Source organism: Symsagittifera roscoffensis, chromosome 2 (genome assembly GCF_963678635.1).
Source record: "Symsagittifera roscoffensis chromosome 2, txSymRosc1.1, whole genome shotgun sequence".
Lineage (NCBI taxonomy): Eukaryota > Metazoa > Xenacoelomorpha > Acoela > Convolutidae > Symsagittifera > Symsagittifera roscoffensis.
The window spans coordinates 82,684,466-82,710,796 of NC_087063.1; the positions used below are offsets into that span (position 1 = coordinate 82,684,466).

Consider the following 26,331-nt stretch of genomic DNA (forward strand, 5'->3'; position numbering starts at 1 on the left):
TACTGGGTTGGGAATTTCAGATTTTGCGGAAAAAAAATTAACATAAATTTTCTGAAATTTTTTTGAAAAAATCACAAAAAACGTCATATCTCGAAAACTACAAAGAGTTGAGCAGGCATATTTGGAGGCAAGATTCGCAATCCTTGAGAGTACTCTGACAGGACTTTACTACAGGTTTGGGAATTTCAGAATTTAAAAGAAAAAAAATAATTCAAGTTTTCTGAAAAATTTTGAAAAAATCGCAAAAAACGTCATATCTCGAAAACTACAAAAAATTGAGCAGTCATACTTGGAGGCAAGATTCGCAATCTTTGAGAGTACTCCGAAAGGACCTAACTACAGGGTTGGGAATTTCAGATTTTCAAAAACTAATAATAGGTTAAGTTTTCTGAAAAACTTTGAAAAAATCACAAAAAAGGTCATATCTCGAAAACTACAAAGAATTGAGCAGTCATATTTGGAAGCAAGATCCGCAATCTTTGAGATTACTCTGACAGGACCCAGCTACAGGGTTGAGAATTTCAGATTTTGCGAAAAAAAATTAATATAAGTTTTCTGAAAATTTTTTGAAAAAATCACAAAAAACGTCATATCTCGAAAACTACAAGGATTTGAACAGTCATATTTGGAGGCAAGATTTTTAACTCCTTAGAGTACTCCAACAGCACCCAACTGCAGGGTTGGGGACTTCAAGTTTTGTAAATTATTTTGTTATTTGAAATTTCTGAAAATTTTTGAAAAAATCTCAAAAATCGTCTTATCTCGCTAGCTAAAATGAAAATGATTCGGGCATTCAAAATTGGAGGCCAAAATCGCAACCCCTAATTCGATATTGGGCTGCTTAATTTAAACTCGGTAAAATAACCACTAAAATCAAACTGGAAAATCGAAAAAAAAAATCTTAACCATTGCAATATACGATATAGCTTAAACATGCAAAAATAACACGTTGAAAAAGCTTAAACATGGCGAGATAGTGAAGCCCGCATTTAAATATATAATAGATTTAAGTTAAGTGAATACTCCACACTCCATATAAATTACTAAGTGATGTATTGTGTCTGATAACGTATTAACAAGAGCAAATTGCTTGCCTCAATTCATTTTGAAATGATTCAATGTGTCACCTACGCTTTAAAAAAACATTAGATATTGCGCGTTAATTATCCAATATGACATATAGAAATCAATTTCCTAAATTCGATAATCTGTACGTTAAACACAAATGGTCACCAGTAAAAATTTCATTTTTCATTTTGAGTGTTGGACATCAATTTTTTTCAATCAGCGTTAAAAAATTTTGCCTAAATGCCTTACTTAAAAACAAAATTATTTCTGGAGAAAAAAATATCCGAGCACAAAAATTCTATCATTTTGTTCCAGAGTCAAAACAACTAGTTAATTTCGATTATTTGATAATTTGGACAAACTTCCATCCTGAAAAAGTAACAATGCCTTCAAAGAATTAATTCTCCGAGAAATCCGATGCTATCAAAACAAACTTGGACATCAAAAATGCAAAACTAGTTGCTGTACAGTAATTTTCAAATTCATACAAAAAATACGGCGACTTTACAAAGTTAGAGATAGAAAAGCGATATGGATTGATTACTATGAACACGCCTAAGCTAGCAGATTACAAAGCATAAGCTTCTTCTAATTTGACGATGAGCGTTGTTAGATAATAAGCTTTACAGGTAAGTTAACGATAATTTCCAATCATTTTATAACAGAAATACTGAAAATCAAAACAAAGCTGTTCATTTTTAAAAGAATCGGAAATAAATTATATTTTGAAGCAAGAAACTAAGATCTTTCAAATGATTTCTAAGCTTTTACATTTAGGTTCCATAATAATGAGTCAAAAATTCAAATGTATTTGAGGTTTTGCAGCTGATAATAGTTCGGTTTCCGATTCTCTTGTTATTTTGATAACCTCAAGCACTTCACAGATCAATCAGAACAAAAAAAAACAGTCAGTTTGAAATAAAAAATCCCAGGCAGCAGACATCGCTACAGTTTTTTCTAAATAAGTCACGAAGACGATAGATATGCAGTTACAAAAATATCTGCAGTTTTTCAGCTTTACAAAACCAAATAGAAATTTCTCGACCATGTGGTGTCATTGCTTCTTTTGTTCTCTGAAACTGTTTCGGGTATCTTGGTATCTGCAGCTTGTGCCTAATTCAATCGATTAATATCAGCCCAACGAATTCTTACAAGTCTGGATTGCTGAAACAGAAAAACTCATAAATTATTCTCACTCACTTCTAAAAAAAACTTTTTCATAAACTGTTTTCACTCTTTAAAAAATGAATACTTCTCACGGTTTGAAATTAGTTCCTTTTCTGAACTTTTTTGATTTAATTCTGATTTTTCAATCCGGCGATCCAAACGAAACAATTAATTGTTATTTTTATACCAATTCAAACTAACTTTTAGGGAAGTTTATAAAAACACAGAGGCGAAGCGGAGCTTCGCATCACTTGCGATTCAACACAAACATAAAAAAACTTAGAAGTACAAAAAGCATAAATGTTGAAAAAAATTAGGTCTACTAAAATTTTCGTGTCTCGATAAAATTTCAATTTAGGCAAACATGCCGAGCGAAACATTTGAATTTTAAATTAGCAATGGAACAAAACTGACGAAGCGGAAACAAAGCCGACAATTTTTGAGCAGACACCAGTTGAGCCGAAAAAAAAATTGATTATGTCAAAAGAAGTATCATGTCCCCCAAAAATACGATGAACAACACTTGCAACCATAATGAACATAGCCAACTGACAGTTCGCAAGGAGAAATGATGCAAAAAAACTGACTTATTTAAAAAAAAAATTTCAACCTTCAAATTTCGAAGAAAAAATAGACGGCCTTAAACCTCTTTGAGTTTCTAGAGCAATTCATAATTAGCACTTTTTGATAAACTAACCCAATTTGCGAAAACTGGATGATTGGTTAAAATTTTTTATTCTGCTGGGAAATCTGACATTTAAATTCCATTTTCAAAATTAGAAGTCGATCAAGTTTTTCGGTATTTTTACATTTGATAGAGGAGTTTGCCTTCCTTTTATCAAAGGAAATGAACTGAATTTAAAAAGAAATCAAAAGTCAAACGCAAAAAAAAAACAAATTTGAGTCTGATTAAAAAATTTTCCTGAAAAAAAAAACAAAAAACAATTCATCGTGACCTATATAAAGGTCTGAACTACGTTCTTCCAATTAGAAAAACTGGCATGGTCTCAGATTCGCGCGCTTGATACTTCGCGGCATAGCCCCGCTCCTTACCACCACACTACTGGGCTCATATTTTCATGAAAATTACCTTCATTAATAAAGCAAGCTATCAAACGATTCAAGTGATTCTGTTAAACTAGTTGTTAACTAGAAAAAAAAGTATATACTCCAGTTTGATAACGCTTATTTAATCAACAAATAAAGCCACAGTTTTTGCTAAAGATCCGAAATAACAGTTTATTTCAAAATATGCCACCTTGAAGGTTCGGGTATTTCAGCTATTCACCTTAGTATACCAACAAAAAACAACTGACTAAGGCGGTATTTGATGTTGTTCCGGCAGAGACGATTCCCCGGTTTGGTGGTCTGCAGGCGTGTGAGTCCCATATCGCTGAGCATTCGATCCACTAGCAGAGGCCGGTTTTCCCATCCTCTGGAGAATAAGGTCAAACCAGGGCGTGTCCTTGACCAGGAAGTAGATGTTGGCCGACCAGGCAAACAGATTCACAAAGCCCATTCCCTAAAGATGAAATGATTTCATAACTAAGTAGGTAAAAACAGTCAGAGGTTAAATTTTAATTTGAACTAAATTGAAGCCTTGCACATCTTAATAGCCAAAATAGAATGATTTGTGGGCAGCTACATTTTTTACGACAAGAACTGCAAAAGGAAGTTAGAGCAAAATCTGAGCTGACGGTTCAATAGCGAGCAGCAAAAATCGTCATCAGGGTTCAATAAATAAACAAAAAGTGGTTGGCAAAAAAAACAAATTCTGATGATGGTTATTGTGACCAAACAAAACGAAGCCCTGATAATACGGATTGAAATCTTATTTAACCACAGTTGCAAAGAGTCATGAACTCAAAGCCAGAAAAAAATACTGGCTTCTTTGAAAAAAAATTTCAAATATCAAAATTCAATTAAAAAAATATTCGACCGTAAAGTTTTTCGAATTTCGAGAGCAATTCATGATTGAGCATTTTTTTGGGATGAAATTAACCCAAATTGAAAAAAAAATGGATCATAGTTTAATTTTTTTTATTCCACTGGGAAATCTGTAAATTGAATTCCACTCTCGGAATTAGAATTCGACCACGTTTTTCGTAACGTTTACACTTTAACTGATCAATAGTGGAGTTTGGCTTCCTTTTAACCAAGGAAAAAAGTGAACCTAAAAAGAAGTCAAAAATCAACCTGCGAAAAAAAAATGAGCGTGAACGAAGAACAAAACTTTCCAAAAAAATCGAAAAAAAATCACGAGTACCTTTACAAGAGTATTCTCTACGTAATAAACTAAAAAAAACATTACAGATTGCTGAAACATTACAAGGAGGCAAATAAAAGCTTCACAAGATCTGCAATCTATAAATACAATTAGAAAGATTTGAATGAATAAACAATTTTCTCCTTTCATTTGAAAACATAACTACATGTATAAGGGCAAAGCACTGAAGCTCTGACTGCTTTTCAACGTCTATGAAGTAATTTTAGCTTTGAAAGATTTTTATTGCAAATTAAATTTGTTTTAAATTATTTAATCCACCGACACATTTATTCAATTTCGGGCTGAGGCCATTGCTATCTTTCAACTGCTAATTAAAAAGTCGAAAGTTGTCTGGAAAAAAATAGCAAACAAACATTCGGTCATTTTCTTTAAGTCCGCAAACCAAAATACAAACTACAAGTTCTCATTACAAAGTATGACCCAAAAATGCTTGAAGCGAAAACTAGAAATTTTTATCGCCTAAATTATTTATCGAATAAAATTAAATTTTTTGAAAAAAGACAATTAATTGCTAACAATGACGGGTTTAAAGATACCGAGCTTTTTTGAGTGACTTGTAGAAACTCAAACAAACTAAGTCCAAAACACCAAAAAATTTAAAACGCCAAAAACACGCAACAGATAGACCACAATGCGCCATTTGCGCCAAAAAAACCATCTAAGACGTTGAGCCAAAACTTTTTAAGCGAACGATAGGCCACAACTTCAACCTTATTTTAATTAGTTCAAAACACCCTGCTTCGAAAAAGCGATGAATGCATCCCGCATATTTTAGAGTCCTAGGCCAGTCAGACAAGCTGTTCACAGGAGAAAAGCATAGTTCCCGAATTGATAAACTTTGCTTATCACAAGTGTAAATTTTCAAAAAAAAAAAGATTTTCACACTAGCCAGTAAATACAAAAAAGTAAGAATAAGCTTTATGAAAACTTTTGCTATTGCGGAATCGATCCTAAGACAAGAGATTTTAGAGTCTCCTATTCTCACATCTGCGCCACGTGCCCTTGACAAATTACTAACAGAAGCCACAAATAAAACAGCTATACATGCTAATGAATTGACAATGTAATGCAGCAAAAGTGGCACCAAATACCAAAAGAATTGCGATGTATTGAATTGAAAATCTTCTAAAATCGAGAGTTTTCATTATTGTACTGCTGTCTGAAACAAATAGCTTCTTTCGGTTAATTTAATGAATTAAGAATGCATCAACTGAGTTAACGTATTACCAATCGAATGTCAAAGTACATGCTATCAAAAAGCCATGATGGTGCCCCCAAAAGGGGCTTCAATATTTGCGACTTAGGTTGAAAAAGGAAAAGTCGTAGTACTATTACAATACGCTCGCTAAAGCTTGGAATTGTAAACAAGGTATCAATGAACTCGAGGTGACCAAAAAATGGCCTTTCACTGTTTTTTTATCTTTGTAGAAAAAATCAATTACTTTCAGCTGGTGTAGTATTGGCTGTATTAAATTTAGCCCTTATCCTGGTAATGACTAATAAAGATGCCCTATCTCAAAACAAAATGACAAAAAATATCAGATATAACTAAGCGCTGAGTATATCTTTGAGCTTATTCTATACTTTTTTGTTGAATTTGGAAAAGTTCAGTTTTTGAATTGACGTTTTGTGGGCAGCTAATTTTCCTTTAATTTGTCTTCTCTAATTTTGACATCTTCCAAATCTTTGAATATTGTCCACACAATTCTATTGCCTCTACTTTGAAATAAATTATTCTTTTTAAAACGCAACAAAATATTGCCAAATTGACCCGGTTGGATGACTCACCACGGCGAATCCGAGTGCCCTGTACTCTGCATCATGAGTCACTGTACAGCTCAATTCTCCTTCCGTAGTGGAGTGACACTCCTCGATCTGGAGGAAGATTCTAGCGGGACTGGTGTACTTTTCGATCTGGTTCTTCGCCCGGATGAGAGCGAAAGAGCCACAAAACCAGAAGATGCAGATCAAAATGTGCACGAACACGTCCTAAAACACAAGAAAAAAGATGAACCCAGATTTACACGATTGCTGTGCAAGCAGAATAAAATGTTCCGGCCACAGTTGTTTTAGCAAAACTTACACAGGCGAAGTTGCGCTTCGCAAACACTAGCGAGAGCAAAACCAGAGTTCTAAAAAGTGCAATAAGAAAAAGTAAAAATAAGCCTCGAATTAGTAAAAATTCGTCAATGTCTCGGACTCGAACCTACGACGAACAAGAAGTTATGAGTCTCAAGCACTAACCAATCAGCCACGGACGCTTAAAAATCTCCAACACAGGCCACAAATATAGCCGAGAACCGATGCTATGAAATTTCAATTGCTACAGATCGTGATTATAGAAAAAGGCACACAAGTGAACATTTTCAATGAACAGTTTTACTTGAGAGTTAGATTAGAAAAAAAGAAGGTTCGTACTAAAACACTAGCTGCTTGCTAGCGTAAAAAAAATAGTATCGATCGAAGCACGACTTTAATAAGATATGCCCTTCGTCATCTGACTTCTCTTAGCTGAATCTATTTTGAAAACTAGGATAACCGGTTGCTGCAGAATAAGCACAGAAACTTCCAATCACTATGAGTACGGTGAGTAAGTTCGGAATTAAAGACTTTTTCTGTAAATTTTTTCATCAGATTCTCCTGTTAATTTATCGACCGTCAGCATAGTTTTTCACACTTCGTGACGTGACTTGGTCGGAACCCAAAAAAAAAACATTTCTTAATTTAGAAAACAAATCGAACAAACGGACTATTTTGAATCCGATTCCATCGTGCGATTGTAACGTAGGGGAGATGAAGACGTAGGCGACTACTGCCACCATACAGTAGATGAATCCGAGCACCCCGGTGAACACAAAGAACTTGGGGGAGGACTCCTGGTCACTGTGAGCCACCCGCAGCACTTGAGAAGAGGTACTGGTCAAGTTGGTAGTTGTTTCACAGAGAGGCAACTTCACTTCATGCTCGTTCAGACTACGAAGAAAATGGACTCAATTCGAAACTATTTTTAACAAAACACTAAATTATTCTTAACAATGAGATAAATATTACCAAAAAGGTTTCAAAAATATGCAATATAAACCAGCTGAGGTAAGCCAGCTACCCTATAATCAGCCAAAGAAACAACGCAATTATAACATAATAGTTATGAAACAATTATATAAAAGTAAAATTTACAAACACCCTTCAAGTTTCATTCAATTGTCAAAATTAGCGGCTAGTTTATTTGCTCTCTGACGCAAATTTCGGCTGGCTTATATACCCTGCTCATTTTCGGCTAGCTTCAATTCAGCTGATTTATTCAGACTCGTAGCTCAAGTACTCAAGATAAAATTGAGAGTATAATTGTGATGCTCAACACAGAGGCGAAGCTTCGCACCACTTGCTTACAAAAAATGGAATGGCAGCTATCCAAAAAATAGGACAAAGCAACTGATTCAAGAACAGAAACCAAATTCTCATTTATTTGTCTCGAAGGCGGTTGAAATACTAGAAAGACACTAAGAAGCAAATTGCTGGTGTGAAATACGCAGGGCGGGTTTAGGGGGGGACGTCCTCCTTCCCCCCACCCTCAGGGATTCGACCCCCTGCCGACCCAAAGGTTGCCCCTTTGTACTATATCCATTTTTGGCTGACGGACCCCTAAATTTTTCTAAAAGCGCCTTTGGCGCCAATATATACTAATTTTGAGGGGGAGCGCTAGCCGAAAAAACGCTATTTTTTAGTCAAAAGATTTTAAAAAGTGCCTAAAAGCGCTTTTTTGCCTGTTTTTTTTTTTCAAAACTTTGCCTGCGGCGCACAAAAATTGGCCAAAACAAGGTTTTTTTAGTACTTTGGGAGAGCTCGGAAAATCAATTTAGTCGAACTAAAGAAAAAAAAGGTCGACAAAACTTTCGAAAATTTTTTGGAAATCCGCCCCGCCCTCGAAAAAATCTTTGATCCACCCCCTGGAAATCCGCCAACCCCCCAAAAAAACAACGTTAATCAAACAGTAAACGAGCAGACAACACTTAAGTTGACAACAAATGAGCCGAAAAAAATGCTGTTAATGCTTTTAAGCTATAGCAAAAAATCTGAAAAATCACAACTTTTCCCTTCTCCAAGAGCACAATTTCAATGAAAACATTTTGGCCTTTTAAACTAAAAATTATGAAGCACCCAAAATGATATAAAGTCAGCTAAAACAAGTCAAGCCGAAAAATGAAAAAACATCAGCGAAAAAAAAGAAAAATAAGAGTTGCTTTGAAAGCAACGAATGAAATTCGTTCGTTATTAAATTGGATCGGCTACTGTTAAAAATGCAGACATGATCGAAAAATATGCGCTTCCAGGCATCTTAATGATCAGAACAGAAATGTGAACTGATTTGTTGAAAAGTTGCTAGCTGGAAAAAAGTCTATATTCCGATTTAATAACGTTTGCTAATCGCAAGCGTGAAAATGTTAACTAAATTGTATGCTAAACTGCTACTTAATGATGTACCAGGGTGGGAGTTTTAAACGTTTTTTATCCAATTATACATTAAAATATGTTTTTTTTTGTTGATTGGCTTTTAAAAAAATTATTTCGCGAACACTGAATTCAACAGTTAAATTGTTTGTACAAGAAAGTCATTTTCCCCGCTTTTTCGACGTCAAGTTGATTTCTCAAAATTCTTAAAATTGAGGTGTGAAACTTCGAGCACTATTGCGTCATAACTTTAGCACTATTGCGTCATTAGCCGAAAAACGACTTTATGTGTATTTCGATCAAATTGTTTTAAACGTGTTTTTTTCCCGCTGTTTTAAACAGTTTTTTAACCCTGTGTTTTAAACTGTTTAAAACAAAGTCCCCCACCCTGTGATGCACCCGTGCAATGATTAATTTACCGATAAATATTATGGCGTATAAATAATAATTTCATTCAATAGCAACATACTCCAGAATTATATTCTATTAGCAGAAATCATAAAGCCGTACTTTTTGTGTATATTTTTTTCGATAACTCGATAAACGTTTTTAAAAATTTACTTCTTTCTAGGAGAAAAAAAACAAAATAGCATCAGAAAACTCGTCATAAATCGCTGATTAAGAAAGAAAAACTGCCCATCAAAACCTTATAGTCAGGAAGTCATGAAACATTATTATTATGTCGAGAAGTAGCTCTTGATAAGGTTAACTCAGGCAGAAATAGACAAATTGGAGCAGGCGAAAACTTGCGAAGAGTAATCAGTCGATGCATACCAAGAAGATTTAAAAACGAGATCCAGGATAGTGTTGGCTGCCAACAAACTTGAGCCATTGAAAGCTCAATTCATGCTGCTAATCACTTTTATGAAAAAGGCCACATACATTGAAAAAGACCGGAAACACTACAAATTGATGCAACAAATGCATTCAACAACTTGAATCGGCAACTTTCCCTAACAATGTGCAACCTGATAAACTTTTCCAAATGTTCCTGATGAAACTAAAACATTTCAAGAAAACTAAATCAATTTGTAGCTTTTTCTACGCTAGAAAAGAAATCTAAAAAATTCTTTTTTCAATAAACGTCAATCAATTTTTTCCAGCTATTTGCACTTTCATTATTGGAGAGATTATATGGCTTTCTTTGAGCAAATAAACTTGAAATGAATTTAAAAAAAAGAAAGTAAAACCTGAAATACTGAATTGGAGCAAACCTAATGAATGAAAAAGAAAAAACAATGGTCAAATAAGTAACTTCAATTATTTCATTGACATTTATAAGATAACTACTGTTTCAGCTTTCGAATTGCTTGAATAATTAACACAGCGGCGAAGTTGCACTTCGCATACACAAGCAAAATTTGACCGATAACGCTACTGAGAAAAACTGAATGAGAAAAACTTTACGAAATTTCTTCAGTGACGCACGCGAACTATGAATCTACATAACTGCCAAGTGACGCAAGCCAATTATGATGCATTTGCAGCATCAGTCAATTGAAAAAAAAGAAACTTACCAAATAACATGCCTCAATTTATAGAGCGGACACATTTTAACTAGTATATGTAAAAGTTCATCAAAGTCATCCGACCCTGCCCAGGTTCGAAGCCTCCTATTTTGTTGCGGGTCTCCTTCCGTACCACTACGCTACAGATCCATGATACCTTGATACTAAAGTGCTATTTGTAATATAATATTCTGTGTTAATATCTTTAGCATCGGCTGCACATAATAGCTGGTTATTGATCAAATTGAAAACTTTCAAAATGAACACATTTTGTCGCAACATTTGCGATTTAGGTGGGAAGAAAAGAGAGTTCACACTATAGCACAAGCATTGCTTGGTTAATAAAAGACAATTTAACAACTAAACCAATTTGAGAAAACCGGATAAAAATGAAAATTTTCTCCGCTGGGAAACCATAAATTTTAAATCCACTTTCGAATAAGTGGCAGAGTTTTTCTTCTGGCAAAAGGATACTTAACATTTTTCGAATACTAATAGTTCGAAACTTCGAACTTGACAGGAAATTGGGTAAATGAAACTTATTCAAACTTTGACCACAAAAGTTGTTTCACGAAAATGATCATGTAAGCTTCTCGTCTGCACTCTGCTTGCAGTTTACGCTTTTGATTGCTTTTACAGATCTTTTTTATTAAACGGCAGCCGTTGAATAACGCAAAATTGCATCTGCACAAAAAAGCAAAAAAAATTCAGGGACGTCCAAAAAAACTATCATCACATCTATTGGCGATCACCGGGCTGGATTTAAAGCATACTATAATACAATTGTATGAATGGTTGGTTTTTGACATATAAAAGAAAACAAAGCCCGCTGAAACCGAGCAGAGCATTTAAACCAGCCAAAATTTACTTCATTTAAGCCCTCTTACGTCATTATTACATTATTATCTAACAACTCCGTATTTTTGGCTGGCTCATGTTGTAGCTGGTTTAATTGGCCTGATTTATATACCACTCAATTATTATAATACTGCCAACTAAAACGATAACTAACTCGAATGGGTATCCGAAGTGAAAGGTCCTTTTGGTCATGTTCAGTACAGTATCGTTGCCACAGTTCTTCTGGAACTCGAAACTGTCGTCGAAAGCAGCCACAACTGCAAATGCGATCAAACACAACACCTAAATGTAACATCACTCAATTTTCAGTTAAGTTAAGATCAATTATCTACGGAGACCATCATACGAGTTGTTGAGCTTTTTAAGAGGAATAGTTTTAGATCCCCTTGGTCAAGAATTAGATGCAATTATATTGTTTTTTTTTATCTGTAATTTTACCCTTAAGCAATGCGAGTTATTTCAAAATGGTTCAAATTGAGCATCTTATCTCATTGAACTATTATACAAACGAAAGATTTCGGAACAACATATATACATGCCCAGATAATGAGAAAGATCAGAGAGCGAGAAAAAATCATGCCCACGAGGAATGTTCCTACAAAACATGTCGTAAGAGTTCGAGCACATTTTATCGAAAACCTTTCGTTCGTGATTTAGGCTGCAACTGCGCTCTCAGTGTCGAGAAAAACTGGTCTAATCTTAACAATAGCTAGCGTTCTTTCTTGCATTTTTCACCCATGTCAATCATATTTTCTAGCTAGTAAAAAAACAAGGAAATTCAGACAAAAACTGCCAAACAATAAATTTTTAAATCCTTTTGGAATTTTTTTTTATTTTTGAAATTTCTTTTCATAATTTAGTTCAGTCGGAACATTCTGTGCTACTTGCACAGCAACCGGCTGTCCTTGTTTAGAATGATATCATTTCGATTTTTTTTCTATCATACGAAAAGTAGTTTGGGAAACAATTTGTGGATTTTAACCTTCACAACAGATCATATCATCCGACAAAGAAACTTTTATCCAGCTGACTTTTAATGGGCATTTATGAAAAAAGAAAGCTAGTAATTACAAAAACAGACATCCCACGAGTACATCAATTAATCAGACAAAAACTTAAGCAACAAACTGATTAAAACTAAGAATGATAAAAAGGTTAAAAGAAGAAAAAATTGAGATTTATATTATTACTTGAACTTTATTTACCACAAGGCTGTCCCAGATCCCTAATAATGTTATTTCACTCGTTTAGCTGAAGTTTTTGAACCAAAACGAAATCAGACACGAAGGTGAAGCTGAACTTCGCACCGTTAGCGATACAACAAGTATAGGATTAAAATAGCAAGAGACACAAGACCTATCAAAGAGGAGTTCGAACGATGTTACCATTGAAGAAAAACTAAAGAAACAAAAAAATATAATAATTTTTAAATTTACTATATGCTAAGAAGTAAGTTCTGGAAGTTGAAATTGAGTATACAAAAATTTGAAATTGGTTTAAAATCTTATAAATCTCATACAAAGATCAAGAATTTGTAGAGGACAAAATAATAGCTAAATAAGTCAAAAGAATTGAAGTCGAAAGCTGATCAGTTGAAATTCAACCAAATTTGTTTAGCAAGATGGTTTTAGAAAAAATACATGTACTGCCAGACAGTATTCACGAAAACCATAAATGCACTGAATGCAAAATGGTATACACAATTCGGAAACTATACCGAGAGCTTAATAGACAACCATTAAGCCGAAAAACCATCAGCAAAAAATTAATTACGATATATTATCACTGTACATACATGTAGATCTATCCAACTGAATGAAGATAGTTTTGAACAAAAAACATGCCCAGACAATCGAATGCCAAATGATCAAAGGAACAAAAGCTTACCAAGCCGTAAAAAAGCAAAAAAAACTTTAGTAGAAACCCTTCATGACGAAAAAAAAAGAAAAGAATTCAAACCAAATTTCAAAAACTTCAAGTCCCCCGTTCCCCTCAGAAAACACACGCATATCACAACTTTTTTCAGTCATTAAACGATGCAATAAGATTCCATCAAGTCGATGTAAAGTAAGCCGAAAGTGATGAAGCCAAAAAAATCGTTGAAGCCAAAGCAACTACAAGAAAAATCGTTCACGACAGAAACAAACAATTCTTACATGTGGCAACTAAGCCGACAAAACATAAGCAGGTAAACATAAGGCCAAAAATTTATTTGAGACAGAATCTTTTCCGTTTGAAAAAAAAAATGGTCCTGGTCCAGATGATTCCTGTGAATAACGCTATTTACGGGAAGAAATCAATTACCCGATTGCAATACCCTTGCTTATCGCAGCAGTAAATAGACAGAAAAATAATCAAATGCGGACAACGGAATCCAAAGAATCAACTTGTCATATTTCTGTTAACAAAAAACAACAATAATCGCAAAACTTGATTCACCAAAACTCTTGCCATGTGTTTATGATCTGTCAAAATACTTAGAACAGAACCATCGAAACCAAAATGAAACTTTTTGCTAGACTTGGCGAAAAATAGATCAATTTTTCTCGAACATTCTGCGGATGAATATGAAATCGAAAAAGTATTCAATTTCTACCATATCAAAATAAAGCGCATCAATTTAATCAAAGTCCTGCACACTGAAACAAAATCTTTTCTGAGAAATGGGACATCCAAAAAACTGAAAGCTGGACACTTTGAAAAAAATCAACGAAATAGCTCAGGTTTAAACAGAGGCGAAGCGGAGCTTTGCACTACTTGTGATAGAACACACCAAAAAGCACGAGTGAACCAAAATTTTCGCATGTCCCGATGAAAGACGCCTAGGACTTAGCTCAAGCTGGAGGTACGTGTTTGATATTTTTGAATTTGTTATACGGATGCGGGACGAAATGCGTAATTTCAAAAATTGGACTTCTGCACAAAACCTTATTTGCTTGTCTTCTAAAAACATAGCCAATCTAAGATTGGAAAAGAGTAATGAACGCAAGTAAACATTAAATAAACACTGACGATAAAAAAAAATCAAGATTCCCATGTAATAACGCTTGTTAACCGCAAGCGTAACGATAGATGCAACAGATTTTGACGAAAAAAAGGAGATAAGATCAAAACTTTCACACAGAAGCGAAGCTACACTTCGCAAACAAGCGGAAAATGAAATTTATCGATGGGCCGGAATCGAACCGTCAAACTGGAGATTAAGCATCAAGTCCTCGCATCTGCGCCATGGTCACTTGATATACTTTACGCGAACAGTAGCCACATAAAAAGCAGATATAACACATGCTAATAAATGGCTAAAGGTATGGATCAAAACTGTTGCCACCAAATGAGCACTTCTATTTGCGAGTTTAGTGGAAAAATTATAATCGTTTTAACTCACTAGACCGCTTGCGAGATAACATAGCTCGCTCAGTGTCGAGAAAAAACCGGCTTGAAATGATACATTTTCAGTCTAATTTCCAGCGAACAAAGCGAGCGAGCATGCTAATTATAGGTCGATAAGCTTTTAGTTTAGTCGTTAAAAATTAATTTTATTCCAGAAAAGTTAGTGTTTAAAAATTTTGTAAAGCCATTTGAGAATTTTAAGTTTAAAAAACATTTCAAAAAAATTTTGGCAAAAAAAACTTTCTTTTGCTATTCGTTTTCCTCTCATCTCATCACGAGCAAAAAAAAAATTCGAGGTGGAAAAAAAGTGTTTTTCTTTGTTATTGTTGTGATCGGAGCTTTCTGAGCTACTTACACAGCAAAAGGTTATCTTTGTCATACCTCTTTTAACTTTATGACGTCAAAATCAGCCGAAACGATCGAGTAATATATATCATTATAAAATCCAAGGTCGTATTCAAACGACATTTAAAAATTCTTAAGAAGAAGAAGATTTACTTCTCAAGAGATACTGGTTATAAACAACTAAGCACTATAAATATAGATTAATATATATATATATAAAATACAAACACCTCTGAGAGGACAGCCAACGAACCCACTCGGGTTGCACACGGCTGCCCATAACATAAAATCGACATTAGCAAACTTAACATTCAATTAATTGGTCCGTAACAAAACAACTTAATGCAAAATTAAAACAAAACAAATCAGTTCAAAGTATTTTGGTAATAATTATTCAAAATTGGACCTAACTTTCATATTCTCGCAATTTGGGCTCTTATGGTTAGCTGAAAATTTTTTATTACCGGACGTCTGAGCAATCCGATCAACTATGGTTTAGCTTATGTCACAGGATATATTTTTTTCTCAGAACTTCAAACAAAAAAAAACTTCACTCTTGTCGTTGTCTTTTGTTCTCGGTTCAATTAAATTTCTTGAACTTGTTCACTATTCGGTTACTCCTCTACTGACTGTGCCAGGTCTCTATAGATTCCATAACAACCGCAGGGCAGGCTGGAGGCTTTTTAGACAGCGACAGTAACCAGTGAACAAGTCCAAGATGGATTTCAGTTAGTAAAATAAAAACTGAATGTAAACTAATTGATATGCAACAATAATTGGCGGAGGCATGTTGTTTTCTAAGTTGAAGAGATATCTTAAGCGATGTATCACTTTTAAAAACTGAGCTTCATTCAAGCTTTGCAACTCTACAGGGACCAAATTATTTTCTTGCAACAAATTGAACAGCTGAGATCCGCGTTGTTTTATTGAGAACTTCAGCATATTAGTTCTGGCTAAAGGTATTTTCATAATCCCTTTTTTCGATGATCTGGTATTTTGATTAAATACAATGATATCAAAGAAATTATTTAAATGATCACTCGTGGCAGGTTTGCCAAAGATCGAAACAGCAACTTCAATAGTTCGTAAACATATAGCTCATGAGCAGTTAAAATTCCTTCTTTACCTAATAAAGATGTAACACTTTCTTGATTTTTCATAAAAAATATGGTACGCTATCTTCTTTTGTAAATTAAGGATGGGTAACAGGGCATTGTAGCTTACACAACCATATATGAGGATACTGTATTGAATAATAGATTTATCATTTGTATCATAGTAACACCCTTCGAGAAACATAATGCCTAATTTTAGACAGGATTCCGCATTGGCGACGCAGCTTTGCTTGAACACTTTCGATGTGCTAAAACAAATTAAACTTGGAATCTAGCATTATTCCTAAATATTTTGCACGATATCTTTTCGGGAATTTTCTAGTTATCAATAAACATTGGAATGCTAGAACCGCTTTTGTTTGATATAATAACTTGAACTATTTTTTTCAAAGTTAAGACTATTTTTTCAGACTTAATTTAATTATTGCCGGCAAATTGAAAAACTTCACGCAAAAAAACTTCACGCGTACATTACTTGCAACAAAAGAGTTTATGTTCCTCCACGTACTTATATATCCTGACGTACAAACACTTTTCAAAAAGTTTCTTTTTTATGAAGTTTCCTCAGTGTCGAGAAAAACCGGTGAAATGAAAAACAATTTTAGCTTAAAAAAGCAGTTTCATTAGCATTTCTCAGAACAAAAACTTTATAGAAAAACAAAAAAAAAACCAAACAAATTCATGTTCATAACAATTGAAACATTTCTGGAAAAAAATTAATTTTCGATTTTCATCAAATTGCAAGAAAAATTAATGTTATATGAGTGGCGGAACCTTCTGTGCAAAGGAACCGGCTATCTTTGCTTGTCTTGCCAATATTCACTTTGAACCATATTTAATGCAAGGGTATTACGGAAAAAAAATAGTGACCCGAGAAAAATGGAACGATTGACCTGAATACCAGAGCCAATTTGAAAGGCAATTTCATTTTTCGCGAAGAGAATGAAACTCTGAGGTACCCAAAACAAATTACCGGAAAACATTAATATTCAGGTTTTTGGCTCTTTTCCAGTCCCCCCTTTCAAATTCAATTTTGAAAAGCTTATTTAACGTTGTCATAATGCAAGAAAATTTGGCGTGAACAAACTGAAAATTGTGAACAGATTTGTTCTTCATGCTTTACAGCGTAACATCACGCATTTAGCCGTAATGACACGTAAAACAAACATAAAACTCGGTATTTTGAAAGGGGGGAACTGGAAAAGAGCCTCCTTTAATTGCAAGTTCTTATTTTGATCATTCTTTCGGATGCTGGGGGTTAGCTTTGGGGTTAGTGAAAACTTGCCCTATCTCTGAAATAGTTTTGGCTGCTTTCATGCCAAAACTTTGTAACTTAAAGCTCTACAGCTTCTTGGGTTTGTTTCTTCAGTTAAGCCGGGTAGGCATGGCTAAAAAAAACATTTGTCGATTCTATACTTCTAAAATTGCTTTCTTCCATTTCAATTTCGGATCAAAATTCAGCTTAATTTGGTTACAGCTTTGTTGATTCAGTGTTTCGCTTGGGCTGCTCTGTGGCTAAATGATCAGATGGCACTCTTATTGATATAATTTCTACATCTGAATTAGCTGTTCGCCTATCTTTTGAACCTCTGTCTCTAGATGAGACCAAATCATGTACTGCTTGCATCATGTATACACATCCGAACATGAGAAACAGACAGACTAAGAATGTGACGTATAAAACACAGCAGCCGACGATCACTACAACAACTGCAGCTGCTATAACACCGATTATTGTAAAGACAGGAGACTCTATAAATGGAGTTACACTCTCGGTTGTCGCCATGATCACACGAGGAAGCTTAAAAGTCGGAAACAGTCGAAAAAAAAGTCGGAAAAAATTGTAGAAAGTTGAAATTTTCCAAAGATGAGATCCACGTGCTGATAAAAGAAGGAGCACGTGTATACTTGATAAGATATTGGTTCTAAAAATTTTAAGACTTTTAGATTTTTTCTGGGTTGCTATTCCTTCGGTAATATTACTTTTCTCACTCAAATCAATCAGATGGGCTTAAAAACTTGGGCTCTGGACTCGTTCAACCCCCTTCCTCCTCCCAATACCTTTGAAAATTAAGTATACAAAACTACAAGTCTTTCCCATTACAGCCCTCCCATTATCCCAAGTCTACCATTAGACATGAACTATGAGCCCTCCCATTATCCCATAATAGTGAAGCCCCACTTCACGCAAGCGAGCATCAATTTTATGGTGTAAAAAGTGGTTTTTCAAGGTTAATTATGAAGACTTAATATATTTGCCAGAGCCTAATTATTCCGCATGTCGATGTCAATTTTCATAACAATCGGACAATGTGAACTGTAATTTTACTTGTAAACATATGCAGGTGGGGGAAAGAAAATGAGCTGCCAAGTCACAGTGTGGTGGGGTTTACAATTTGAAAGTATTATGAAAAAAAAAAGATTCGCATTGTGCGGGGAGCCATAGGCGAAGCAGTCAGTGCTGTTTCAGTCTTCAATCTTTCATCGCTGATCGGAGCTAGAGTGGCACAAGACTGATTCTTGAATAGTGCTGGGCTCTTTTCCAGTTCCCCCCTTTCAAATACAATTTTGAAAAGTCTATTTAACGTTGTCAAAATGCAATGATATTTGGCGTGGTGAACAAATCGACAATTCTGAACAGATTTGTTCTTCATACTTTACAGCGGAACATCACGCATTTAGCCGTAATAACACGTAAAACAAATCTAAAACTCGGTATTTTGAAAGGGGGAACTGGAAAAGAGCCTAGTGCTGGTGTTTCATTTAAACAGTGCTGAATTCTACTGTTATACCACTCAAAGGACTTCTTTTACGATTCCGGTCTGTTAATGATATTTTTTTGCACTCACATTTAGCTTTTGAATTAATAAAAACGTAAATTAAATACGCGGTCATATAAGGTCATGTAAATCAAGGAGTTATATAGTATAGAAAAGTTCTTCTAGGGAGTCAACTTCTCGGATTGTGCCCAGAATACAGGCGGAATTGGCAGTTTGAATAGCAATAGATATCCGTTGTTTTAAAAACATAGCCGCGCGTGGCTCTTTTGTGGCGACGATGAGCCGTTTTCCCAGGTCTTTGATGAAATTATTACAGTCGGGCCCTGGTTGACCTTGAGCTTCGAAGGCGAGGGGAATGAAGTTGTACCCTGCCTGGATTACTTCGGTGTATTTTGATCGTTTTCTCGATTCGGCTTCTTCGGCGGTTTTTCCTGGTGCAAAGTTGGATATTCTGCTGGGTGCCAAGGCGTCCACGACGGTTACGTCCCATACAACTGACTGACCTCGGGACCAGCTGAGAAGTGACATGCCATCTGGGCGTTTGTTGTCGGATCTTAGGAGGCCTAGGGCACACTTGACTATTTTGTTGAGTGCTGTATGTCGCGAGAACCGGCATGCGCTTCTGCGGCAGGAGAGGCCGCGTTGTCCGGATTTGTCCACGAGGGATCCGCACACACAAGTGTGGGGTTCGCAGAGTTGCAGACCCAGTCTACTGCCGATTGAGTTTTTAAGTTGGGCGTCTGTCAACTTGAGGCCGAGGTTCATGGAAGGGAGAGCGGATAGCCATGCAGCCGCTGTTTTTCCCTGGAACGATGTGATTCTTTGCTTACCGGGGTCGTCGAGTTTGCTAATGAGCGCGTCGCGTGATGCTTCGTAGAGGGGCAACGACCAGCTTTTCTGGTAGCAGGGGTTTTCTGGGGAAGCCACGATACCAGTTGATTCAGACCACAATGCAAACGCCACGTTGAAGGGCTCCTCGTCGATGTCGGTGTCCCAAAGAATATGAAATTGCGCGCGGAATGCCAAGGTAGTTGCTTTTGAGATGCCGATGCCTCCGAGGTGGGCTGGAAGACTGGCCTGATCTAATGATAACTCGTTAAACTGTAAATTAGAAATGTCGCACAACATGCTTGCGATAATATCATCATAGCTCTTCAAGAGATCGGGCTGAGTGAAAGTAGGTGAACACCTGAGGAAATATGTGAGTTTAGGGATACTGAAGCAGTTTTTGAGGAGGAACAGAGCTACATGTGAGTCTAGAGATTTGAGAGTCCCTTGCAGCTTCTGTAGAATTTCAGACTTTTGAGTCAGGGTAGTCCGAATCGCGTCCTCGCCGATGCCCGCACTGAGGATACACAACTCGGATTTCGGGATAATCTCGCTGTCGGGGCAAATGTCGTCGAAAGCCGCATGAATCTTCCCTCGTGTTTCTTGGTCTGGGTTTCCAAGGAAGATCAACTCGCACTTGGATGGGTGAACTTTGAGACCGAGGAGGGCCGCTTGCGAGATGATGCGTTAAAGGTCGCACAGCACTTTCTGGTAGTGATCCCCGATGTTACCATCATCTAAGTACCAGAAATTCAGCTTTGACACCAAGGAGTGGATTAGTTCGTTGATGGATTCACAGAATAGAGGAGGACCTTCCGGGTCTCCTTGCTGGGCACCTTCTTCGGAGAGGATGATTGTGTCCCCGTAGAAAAGGAATGAATTGACGCCATATGCTGATAGAGTGTAAGGATACAGAGAAGGGTTGTTTGAATGGACCGCTTTCAGTGCGGCTTCGCGTTTCAGGGAGTTGAAGGCGTTTTTGAAGTCGATCTTCACCAAAACGTGCTCATCAGTTATCTGAGCGGACTTGATGAAACTCCTGGTTGCATGGTCCGCTGCCTCGGCTCCATTCCGGAGAACAAAACCGAGTTGGGTTGTGCCGAAGCGACTCTGCCTATCAAGTTTCGTAGCGTTGCTTGCCCATTTGGAAGCTATTCGGCGGATTGTGTTGCCAACTGCGATTGGCCGAAGGCCTCCGTCTTTCTTGGCCAAGGTGAACAGGTTGGCTCCGAAAAAATATGGGCGGAAGGCTGTGGAAACATTTCCTGCCAGGATGATGTTGATAAGTTTGGTGAAGACTTTGATGAAATTCTTTCCTGCTACTCCATTTTGCTCGCCGATGATATCTTTGAGAATCTGGGGGCGTAGCTTGTCAGGGCCTCCTGCTGAGCCTGCAGGAAAAGTTTTTATGGCCAAGAGTACTGCTTGTTCGTCGATCTGCAACGGATTGGAGGTCGCGCTGGGGAGGTCAGCCCCGGATAAAGTTCAGTTAGGGTGTTTCTCTTTCAACTTTGCAACATTCTCTTTGGTCGGTTCAGCCATTGACTCATTGCCAGATGCGATACGAATAGCGCATTTCACGCACCATCTTCAAGTTTGCTGTTGATGAGAGATGATATGGTGGTGTCTGGTTTCTTTTTTCCGCGGTTGGGGGAGTCGACTTTGAAGTTAGCGACTGTGTCGCGACAGTAACTGTTCAGTTTTTTGTTGACTGTGGTGACTAAGTTGTTTTGTCGCTTCTTTCCACCTCTCGGCAGGGCTCCAAGGCAAACGGTGAAAACACTGTGTAAGAGTATCCAACTCTCAATATCCTCAGGGTTCTCCAGTACAGGCTCAATAAGGCGAGTCAACACAACTGCCATTGAGTTTCGGCTGCCCTTTGGTACCCGCTTTAGGATGGCTGCATTGCAACTGCACAGCTCGGCGAACTTCTTCAGGAGAGGGTGGTCTTGAGGGGGCGAGCGTAGGCCCTCCTGATCCGGGGGTGGGTCAGGAGGGTCTACGCTCGGCGTTGGAGAGGTGCGATAGACCCAGGGCTGTAGTTCTCCGATCCATTTCTTGCTGAGCATTGAGCCTGAGTTTATACGCCAGGTGGCTTTCCAGCCCTTGATGCAAATTGCGGAAGTGTGCACCCATTTGACTTCGGGAATGTTCGGCCACTTCACGCAAACAAATGATCCTTTGTTGTCGATTTTGGTGCATGCCTCTGCAGGAAAGTCGATGCTCGGGGGGTCGTTCGGGTGCGATTTCCTTGTACAGGACATCCCGTCGCGTGGTTCTGATAATGCGTCCTCGGCTTTTGAATTGAAACAAAAATTGAAAACTAACTACAAAAATCAAATTTGAGCGGTAACAAATGTCAACACTTTTACTGAAAACAAAAGAAACACGACACAAATAAATGTGGTCACTTCACTCATTAACACTTTATCTTAAGAACAAAAGCAATCACACCAAATAAATCAGCTTTGAGTGAAAAACTCTATGATATGACGCTAAAGCACAGATTTTTTGCTATGATATTTTTCTGAACCCATTTCTGGTTTGATAGAACTCCGATGAAAAAACTCTGCTTATTCAATGATCTAGAATTGCAAATTTGGCTACGTTTAACCATCGATGCAGTTTTCTATGCCGGATCTACATTTATGTTCTGTATCTCTAATTTGCTTTAAGATGCTGAGCAGAGCTCATTTGATCTCGCCATTGATCTAGTCCCATTCGATTTTGACAAAAACATCGTCTAAACAAAGCTAATGGCCACATTGTAAAACTGTTTTTATTTATCAAAGACGTGGATGAAAAACAGAAAATTTGAAATTTGCTATTAAACACCGATTGCCTGAGATATTAATCCTTTTGTCTGCCCGGAAAAGAAAGGGGTAAAAGTTAAATATACCAAAACGACGCACAATTCGGCCGACAAAACAACAAGACTGCTTTCAAGACTTCTGAAAAAATTCATCACGACCGATATAAGTGTCTTCACTACATATATCGACTTCTAATCAGACAAACGATAGGCCGACAATATTTTTCGAAGCGGGGCGTTTTCAGTTCAAAAACACCTTTGCCGCCCTATGTGTAGTCGTTACGTTACCTCTTGGCCAAGTTTGCCGCAGAAGCCAAAAAAAATTTATTTATAAATCAAAATCAAGCCATTTTGTGATTTTCCTCTGGGACACCGAAAGAGAAAAACTAGCTCAATGTCTGAAGGTCGGTTGCGATATATTTAAATTTAAGCAGTTTCGACTCAACGCAAAATTTAACGAAGATATAAAAAGTTTCAAGTTTTGTTGCCAGTCAATTCACAGTCATTTGGAATTCGAAACAACTACGTCTAATTCGTCACCTTTCGAATTCTTCTTCGTGTCATTTGATGTAAAAATTATGGCAGCCGCCGACGATATTTCGCTTTTAATATCGGCTTCCTTCGATAGTTGATTCGTGCATCGATCACAGGTAAACAGCAGACCTCCAATTACGGCCGAAAAACAGATCAACAATATACAAACGAGCCCAACAAGTAACAAAAGCATGATTGAAATGTAACCTTTGAACAATGTAAAAAGTAATTAGTGTTTTAAGCTAATCTACAATGTTTGGGAGAATATGTCTGTCATATTTTGATGGCCCACTTATTTTTATTTGTGCCAGATAATCACATTTGTCATCAAATAAATTCTGGTAAAATCAATCAAACACAGAGCTTTACCAACCAAAAGAATAAAATGATAATGCTCCAAACTATGTGTGCATCAGCGAATGAAACTTTTTGCGCGTTATAAAACGAAATCTAAAAACCCAATAAAAACTCAGACCTGAAATTCACTTATAAAAACAGTATTTCAATATAATAGTTTAATTCGGTTTCCTAGTTTCAAACAGCAATTCACTATTTTGAAAACAAAATTCTTTTGAAAACAAAATTACAAGCCACGCAAGGACTTTTTAGGCCAAGATTCGATATTGTTCGGTTCCCTTCAAAAATAGTCGTGGTGTTGGTCTTGAACTTGAGCCGAATACTCCGGTGGCGGAATCAACGGCGACCTCAAAGAAGTGTCCCGCTGGTCCACGAAACACTTCTCATTCTGGCCTTTGACCTTCTTGCATATGGAGGCTATTGCATAGGTAACTAATATGCAGAAAGCGACCAACAGAATTGCCAATGAGGCGATAATAAGGGCCATGATAAGAGCTCTCAAAACTTGCAAGTTAAGAAAGACATGCCAATCACCAGATTTCGGCATGACATTACCCATTTTATAAAAAAATATATATGTATTACAACTTTAGCAAGTCAATATTACCTAAAAAACTCAGACTGCAATACGAGCAGAATTTTTTAATGAGAGCAAAAGTCATCAAAACTTCAAATAACATATGATGGCTGATTTCGAAGCATAAATAAAGCTCGCAGTCGCAGTATAAGTAAGAGTACCATGTGCGTTAACTAAGGCAACAAGAAACAGTATTAATTAACTATAGCTACCGTTACTAAGGCAAACTACTGTCGATGTCGCAAATATCCTAATAATTTCCAGGAAGATACAAAGAAGAGCCTTCGGAATCGCAAACCTTTTTAACTATCATTTCAGAACCTGAATCAGACTGACATGAAATTTGTTTCAATACAGTTCGAGATTTTTTTTCATGTAACAGATGTAGAAAAATGACGTGAATGACCCAAGGTTATAGTTTCTTTCAACTACGTCAAGTGGACAGAACAAAAATTGTTGTTCTCATTAAAATTGCCTGAAATACGCCGGCATTAAAAATAAATATTACTTACAAGTTGTACCACTTTCAGAGCTCCTTTGGGAAGAGCCAACACTTCTAAGTTGAAAGATGACGAGCTCTGAAATGTCAGAAAGCACTGTCATCACTTGGCTTTGAATAGACCGAACTATTCGACGCTCAAATAAGAAAATAATTTAATGTTTCAAAACGTATTTCAAAAGGCGTTTCTTTGCTTATTAATTTTTACAAAAATTTCAAAACATACTACAAAAGACTGAACTTAACTTACTTGTATAGCTCGCAGTCCCGAGGAGACGTTATCCATGCTTGTCTGAAATATATTTTACCATAAACAATAGCTGTTCATTGGGCAAGTGAAACGTACCCTGAAAACAAACCTATTATATAACAAAGTTTTTTTAGCCCGCGGCGCAGAAAATTATAGTGTTCTAGGAGCGCGCGGAAAATCAATTTGGTCAACATTAAAAAAAGTCATCAAAATTTGAAAATCCGTAAATTTTTTGAACATCGATTTAAAATATCCGAAAAAACTGAAAATTATCTGCATTTCAAACGCTTTTTTCTCAAACTGGGTTGACTTCAGATAAGAAGTGACGATGAAAAGGTGCTTGTAATTGTGCATAATACAATTAGTCTGAATTGTTCCGTTTAAGTCCAACCATAAAATTCAAAACTTAGATTGAACAAGCGTCTTAGAAATCCAACTAAATTTGAACAAGATGTACTGGGCGGAATCAACAGCGACCTCAAAGAAATGTCCTGCTGCTCCACGAAACACTTCTCATTCTGACTTTTATCCTTTTTGCATATGGAGACTATTGCATAGGTAACTAATATGCAGAAAGCGACCTTCAAAATTGCCAGAACTGAAAGTTTTTACACACAAGTAATTTATTCAACGGAGTCTTCGATAATATATCCATCTTGGATTTTGTTACGCCAAGAAAGACGGCCATTTTGGTATAAAAAATTTGAAATTGTCCTTAGTTTTTCTTGTACTTTTATTAAGGAAATTCATCAAGCCGGATAAGATCAGTAAAAAATTATCTCAAAATCAGGTCCGCAAGTAAACATTAAGCATGAGAAGTCAATGATTTATTTTATAATTTTGAAGTCCATTTTCACGACTATTGTATTGCCGTTTAGGTATTAATAGGAGCTTTTCAAAACAGAGGCGAAGATGGGCTTGGCACCACTTGCGATACAAATGACGAAAACCGCTCAGTGTTGGTGCAATTAGATCGAACAAAATGAATAGGCAAATTTTGAAAGATAGACAATATAATGTGAAATTAGCATCGAAAGAAAAATTACAAAGCGGTTAGAAAGCCGAAAAGAGCTCAGCAGAAACCCTTTAGAGCGAAAAAAAATCAATAAAATTTAAGACTTATAAAGAGTCCCTTTACTCTTCAAAATTAATAAGCTCCCTGCTCCTAAAAAAACTTTATGTGTAAGCTCCCTGCACACACAAAAAACTTTATTTAATTGCCAAATGAAACAAAATGAAGCCACTAAGCCGATATAACTGAGGCGAAAATAAGACTAATAAAAAATATTAGGTCCACCTCACCCTCAAAACAAAGATACGCATACAAAGACTTTTTGTCACTCGTCGAAAGAGGCAATATGAGGCCATTAAGCCGATATAACATAAACCAAAACTTAACAAGCCGAAAAAAGGCAAAATCTGAAAAAATCTTGCCAAAGGAAAAATTTGATCTATAATTCGTATTAAGATTTTTTTAGCATTTGGCGCAATCCAGAGAGGAGCTCAA

At 36.4% G+C, this 26,331-nt stretch overlaps 1 protein-coding gene across 1 annotated transcript; it reads right to left on the reverse strand.

Moving 5' to 3' along the window:
- Positions 1-1,452: 1,452 nt before the first annotated feature.
- On the reverse strand, positions 1,453-24,862 carry LOC134839443 (synaptoporin-like). Its single transcript, XM_063854991.1, has 7 exons — positions 24,825-24,862; positions 24,588-24,653; positions 11,492-11,619; positions 7,273-7,495; positions 6,311-6,511; positions 3,552-3,757; positions 1,453-2,232 (listed from the first exon to the last, which is right to left on the reverse strand). Exons 1-7 carry the CDS (start codon positions 24,858-24,860, stop codon positions 2,217-2,219), a joined length of 876 nt encoding a protein of 291 aa, XP_063711061.1. The 5' UTR covers positions 24,861-24,862; the 3' UTR covers positions 1,453-2,216.
- Positions 24,863-26,331: the final 1,469 nt, after the last annotated feature.

Excerpts from the sequence above, each read along its gene's own strand:
- LOC134839443 (XM_063854991.1), bottom strand. The coding sequence starts at position 24,860 with ATGGATAACGTCTCCTCGGGACTGCGAGCTATACAA. Across the intron at positions 24,654-24,824 it reads CGGGACTGCGAGCTATACAA|AGCTCGTCATCTTTCAACTT; the intron begins GTAAGTTAAGTT and ends CTGACATTTCAG. Across the intron at positions 6,512-7,272 it reads ATGGAATCGGATTCAAAATA|GACGTGTTCGTGCACATTTT; the intron begins GTCCGTTTGTTC and ends CTTGTGTTTTAG.